This window comes from Oncorhynchus tshawytscha, unplaced genomic scaffold, assembly GCF_018296145.1.
Source record: "Oncorhynchus tshawytscha isolate Ot180627B unplaced genomic scaffold, Otsh_v2.0 Un_contig_15694_pilon_pilon, whole genome shotgun sequence".
Lineage (NCBI taxonomy): Eukaryota > Metazoa > Chordata > Actinopteri > Salmoniformes > Salmonidae > Oncorhynchus > Oncorhynchus tshawytscha.
The window spans coordinates 22501-28239 of NW_024608388.1; the positions used below are offsets into that span (position 1 = coordinate 22501).

The window sequence follows — 5739 nt, forward strand, 5'->3', positions numbered from 1 at the left end:
AACCTCAAATAGCCCGTCTCTCCCCCTGAGGGTCTGTCCTGATGGAGGGGGGCTCTGGGGGTTCTGGTGGGGGCTGGATGCTCTGGTCGACGCCGTCAAGACTTTTACGACACACAGGACAGGTATCGTGCTGTGGGAGATATACACAAACAGACTTTCAATGGAAATGTTCTATTGATCTTGCTTTTTAGTCCAGGATTAGGTTTAATCTGTGTCCAGGAAACTGCCCCTGTGTGTGGCACAAAGTTACATCCAGAGCAACATCACCAAATACCCTACCTCACGTCAAGATATGTGACCCCAATTAAAAAGTAACTAACCTACCTTCCATGGCAAATTAAATAGTGGTGTTGTAACTGCCAGCCAACACTCCCCCTGCTTACCAGTTTGAGCCATGGCACTATGCAGTCACTGTGGAAATAATGGAGGCAGGGCAGCTGTTTGACAGACTCTCCCACGGTGTACTCCTCCCTACATACTGGACACTCCAGTCTTGTGTCTGAGGAAGAGGTACAGGGGGGGTTCATTTTAGGATAAAAATAGAGAACATTGACTAGTAGTGCCTGATCTGGGTAAAGATCCCCTTAGGAAAAAAACAAATAAGCCATCACCTTTTCTTTTTCAGAATGCAACAAAATAGTCACAAATTTGAGATTCTATTTGACAGGTGGTATAACGCACACTACTACTGAGCAAGATACACACCCTCTTCTCCCATAGATGCTGTGGGTTTGGTGTTGCGGCTTGGTTGGAACCCACCTGTCTGTTCTTGAGAGATGTTGACTGTGGGGAGGGATGAGATCATCTCCTTCTCTGCAGGAGGTGGACCTGTGCTCTCAAACTGACCTAACAACTAGAGGAGTGGAGAGAATTGAGAAATGAAGAAACAGAGATGGCTTTAATCACACCAGCACGTTGAGTTGCAATCTTAAGATTTTGTGCCTGGTGACATCACTGACTTCTGTGATAACTGCGTCTAGACCTCCCTGACCCCAGGCATAGTCCCCTGGATTTGAATGGAACATGCCAGACCTGAGAGTGAGCGAGAGAGAGAGAGATGTTTAGAATTACTTAAGAGTCAAAGTAATGAAAAAAATAATTCTGAGGTTAAAAAGATATATACTTATTTACAGTGCAGCTGGTGCGACACCTGGATTTCCATTGTTGGCAAACAGGCCAGCCAAAAACTGCTGCACAATACTGTAGAAAAGGATAAAGAGATTCAATCTTTTTTGCACCTACAGTGCCTTTCATTTGTGTTACAGCCTGAACATTTAAAATTGATTCAATTTAGATTTTGTGTCACTAGCCTACACATAAAATCCCATAATGTCAAAGGGGAATGATGTTTTAAGACATTTTTAGAAATTAATTTTAAAAAATGAAAAGCTTAAATGTCTTGAGTCAATAAGTATTCAACCACTTTGTTATGGCAAGCCTAAATAAGTCCAGAAGTAAAAATGTGCTTAACAAGTCACATAATAAGTTGCATGGACTCATTCTGTGTGCAATAATAGTGTTTAACATGATTTTTTAAACAACTACCTCAACTCTGTACAAATCCAACAACATATCACTGAATACCACTTTTCATATTTTCAAGCATGGTGGTGGCTGCATCATGCTTGTCATTGGCAAGGGAGTATTTAGGATAAAAAATAAATTAAATAGAGCTAAGCACAGGCATAAACCTGCTTTCCAACAGACACTGTGAGACATATGAAAATGGGGTCATGAGAGAATTTCCAAAATCCTGGAGAAAGAAAAATGAGTTATAATATCACCTTTGTATCTCAAAATCATTGTAATGTGATTAACCTTAAAAATATAAATGAAAATTATTGAAATCTAAAAGCTTAAATTCAACCAGAGAGCGCCCTTTGATCATTGGAAAAGGCCGCACTTGACTCATTCCCACAGTAAATTACTAGGCCCACTACGCTATGAAACACCACACTATTACAGAGACTTTGATATTACCGACTGCAACTGTTATGGTGAAAACAATGTGTGGGGAGGCAGAGGCTCAGAAACTCACATCAATCATTTTGTAAGATAACACTGTTAAACAAAGAATGTATGCTATTGCTAGCAATCAAGTGTAAATTGACCGAACAACTCAAAAACTCCCCAGCTTATGCTCTCCAAATAAATGTGAGGTGTGAGGTCCGAGATTGCCATGCATTGACTTTTGTTCGCTGTAAATGTCAGGGGATGCTATACATGAAAACAATTCCCGAGCATGAAACGAGCATGAAACAGCACAGGGAAAAACAGATTCCATGGCATTGAATGGTGGGCTTTTGCAAAGATGGGGCTCCAGGCCTCTGCACTCTAGTTATGAATGGGTCTCCCTCTGCCATATGGATGCATTCTAACATTGATTTATAGGCTGACTCAGTGAGTGAGTTTATAAGGAAGTGCAGTGCAGATGTTGTACCCACTGTGACTATTAAAACCTACCCTAACCAGAAACCGCTGATGGATGGCGGCAATCGCGCAAAAAAGTGCAAACCACCGCATTTAAGCATGGAAAGATGACTGGGAATATGTCCGAATCACGTGGATTGGGATATGTTCCGCATTGCGTCCAACAACAACATTGGCGAGTACGCTGATTCGGGGAGCGAGTTCATTAGAAAGTGCATTGGCGATGTCGTACCCACAGCAACTATTAAAACATTCCCAAACCAGAAACCGTGGATTGATGGCAGCATTCGCACGAAACTGAAAGCGCAAACCACTGCTTTTAACCAGGGCAAGGTGACCGGAAACATGACAGAATACAAACAGTGTAGCTATTCCCTCCGCAAGGCAATCAAACCAGCTAAGCGTCAGTATAGTGACAAAGTAGAGTCGCAATTCAACGGCTCAGACACGAGGTATGTGGCAGGGTCTACAGTCAATCACGGATTACAGAAAGAAAACCAGCCCCGTCGTGGACCAGGATTGTCTTGCTCCCAGACAGACGAAATAACTTCTTTGCTCGCTTTGAGGACAATACAGTGCCACTGGCACAGCCCGCCCAAAACCTGCGGACTCTTCTTCACTGCAGCCGACGTGAGTAAAACATTTAAACGTGTTAACTCTCGCAAGGCTGCAGGCCCAGACGGCATCCCCAGCCGCGTCCTCAGAGCATGCGCAGACCAGCTGGCTGGTTTGTTTACGGACATATTCAGTCAATCCTTATCCCAGTCTGCTGTCCCCACATGCTTCATGAGGGCCACCATTGTTCCTGTTCCCAAGAAAGCTAAGGTAACTGAGCAAAACGACGACCCCCCGTAGCACTCACTTCCGTCATCATGAAGTGCTTTGAGAGACTAGTCAAGGACCATATCACCTCCACCCTACCTGACACCCTAGACCCACTCCAATTTGCGTGGCCATGCTCCAACTCAATCATCAAGTTTGCGGACGACACTACAGTGGTAGGCTTGATTACCAACAACGACGAAACGGCCTACAGGGAGGAGGTGAGGTCCCTCGGAGTGTGGTGTCAAGAAAATAACCTCTCACTCAACGTCAACAAAACAAAGGAGATGATCATGGATTTCAGGAAACAGCAGAGGGAGCACCCCCCTATCCACATCGACGGGACAGTAGTGGAGAGGGTAGTAAGTTTTAAGTTCCTCTGCATACACATCACGGACAAACTGAATTGGTCCACCCACTAAGGTGGCTTTAGGTCCAACTGAAATAAAATCCATCAGCTATACCTGCCTGGACCTTGAAGCATGGGGCAAAACCATAAGAGAGAGTGAGTGGATAAAGGTAATGACGTTACACTGTAGACAGATCAAGATCAGTGATGGGCAATTGGGCATCTCCACTAACCTCTCCACTGCTGGCGCGCGGGACTGTCGCCTCCCCTGGCTAGGCGGGCGAGAGGGGCGTTCCGGTTCAGGCTCCAAAGGCTCTGTGCCCACAGAAGGGCCCTCAAGTTCGTCCTCCACTGCATCACTGGCTGGGGCAGCCTGTAGATGGCTCGGGTCAGACTCATAGGCGGAGGGGTCCGAGAGGAGAGCAGAGCGTTCCATAAACAGCAGCTGCCACAGCTTGGAGGAAGGAGAGCAGACCAGTAAATTCAGATTAAAGTAAAAGATGAGGAAAAGGATAGAAAAAGACCAAGATAACTTGGGAGGACATATAGGTACCTCTGAAAAGAGTGTGCCTGCATTATCATTGGCCTCTGCAGTGCTGCTGTTCTCCAAGAGACTGAAGGACAAAGACAAAATAAATCTCATAAACTTAAGAGTTAATTGAATTATTGTAAATTAACACATTAAGAGAAATGCAAATACAATATTTTTTTATTGAAACGTGTTATAATTGAATATATCTAATGTATATTATATCAGATGTATCAGCAACTGCACATAATAATATAACTAAAATACTCCAGTTATGGCATTGCAATTCAAATATAGGCCCACTATAAGCAGAACAGCATGCAACCAAACGTAACATTTTACCTGGAGTCTTCTGACAACTCCTCAATGAAATCGGACTCACACCTGGGGCAAGTGAATTCCTTGGGGGGGAAAAAATATGTATATTTCATTCAAATCATTATGACATGAAAATACAAAGGAACATACTTGTCCACTAACTTTAGGATGCGCGTTCATGTCAATGTAAAAAAAAAAAAAAAAAAAAAAAAAAAAAACATTAAATCATCTGGTCGTCAAACTCTCAAGTGGTGTGCGGACAAGAGACACCCTGTCAACGCACCCATCCCCTTTTCATGCATGTGCCGCGTTCCCATTACAGTCGGAACTAGGAAACCCGGACATTTCCGACTTGCTTACTGGTTAAAGTAGGCTACACGTGCCGCGTTCAACCAGTTAACAAGTCGTACGTTTTCCGAGTTTCCACAAGCACATGAATGCGGCAATAATGTTTCTCACATGCAGTTGGCGACAAAGTAGTGCTTCTAAATATCGCAAAGACGCAAACCCGAAATTTGGATCACCATATTTCTTCTCAACAATTAATCCAACCGCTCTCCATGCAATACCACTTATAAAAAGTCTTATTATAATAACGAAAATATTCCAGTAAATCAGTCACATTCAGTTTCAGATACAAATGTTGTATTTTCTTATAATGTATTTCGGGAGGCGTTGCTAGCTAGGCCTACTTGTGATACAGAAACGTCGGTCCAGAACCGGACGGGAAAGTAAGTAAGAAAAGCACTTGAACCAACTCACTGGGAATTTAGGGTCGATTTCACCTTTACAGCAGTGACAGAAAAAGCGGTGTTGTTGTGCCGCAGCTGCCTCCGCCATCTTCACCCTAGCATACAATCAGTCACTGACGTCGGTATGGTAGCAGCTCAAGCCAACGGAAGGCGTAAGGGCGCTTGTCAAAAGGGTCAGGACAGTCCCCCATAGGCTATAGGCTACTTTTTTACTTTAAATAAGTAAAACATGTATTCAATATATTTTCCAGATTTTAAAATAATGTATCTGCTATTGAACAAATTGTTATTTATCGCTCTAATCATAATTCGCCGAAGTTATAAATGCATACTACTCCGATTTCAACCAAGCGCTGCTGTTTAAGATTATTGCAGCGATCTTCCAGCCAATATATTGATTAGTAGACCGCTGTAATAATCTAAAATTGCAACACTTTGTTGAAATTGGGGCAATAGGGCGGTGATTCCCCGTCAAAATGTCCATGATACGACTAATGTAACAAATAAATAGCTCAATAGGTTTAAGTGCCTTACTGTGT

The 5739-nt window shown here is 43.2% G+C and overlaps 1 protein-coding gene across 4 annotated transcripts in view; it reads right to left on the reverse strand.

Annotated features, from left to right (window-relative positions):
- LOC112237964 (E3 ubiquitin-protein ligase RNF115) overlaps window positions 1-5355 on the reverse strand; it is a 6369-nt gene extending 1014 nt beyond the window's left edge. For 3 of the 4 annotated variants that reach the window (XR_006081593.1, XM_042313100.1, XM_024406563.2), the window contains exons 1-9: window positions 5211-5355; window positions 4473-4531; window positions 4155-4215; window positions 3835-4055; window positions 1132-1200; window positions 960-1032; window positions 706-853; window positions 384-499; window positions 4-130 (exon numbers count right to left, since the gene is read on the reverse strand). Coding sequence is in view for 3 of the 4 variants with exons in the window: in XM_042313100.1 (XP_042169034.1) it covers window positions 5-130; window positions 384-499; window positions 706-853; window positions 960-1032; window positions 1132-1200; window positions 3835-4055; window positions 4155-4215; window positions 4473-4531; window positions 5211-5288 (951 nt within the window). In the remaining variant the exon portion in view is untranslated. Of the gene's footprint in view, window positions 131-383; window positions 500-705; window positions 854-959; window positions 1033-1131; window positions 1201-3834; window positions 4056-4154; window positions 4216-4472; window positions 4532-5210 lie in introns of all 4 variants that reach the window. The other variant, XM_024406564.2, reaches the window with a different exon arrangement.
- Between the last annotated feature and the right edge of the window lie 384 nt (window positions 5356-5739).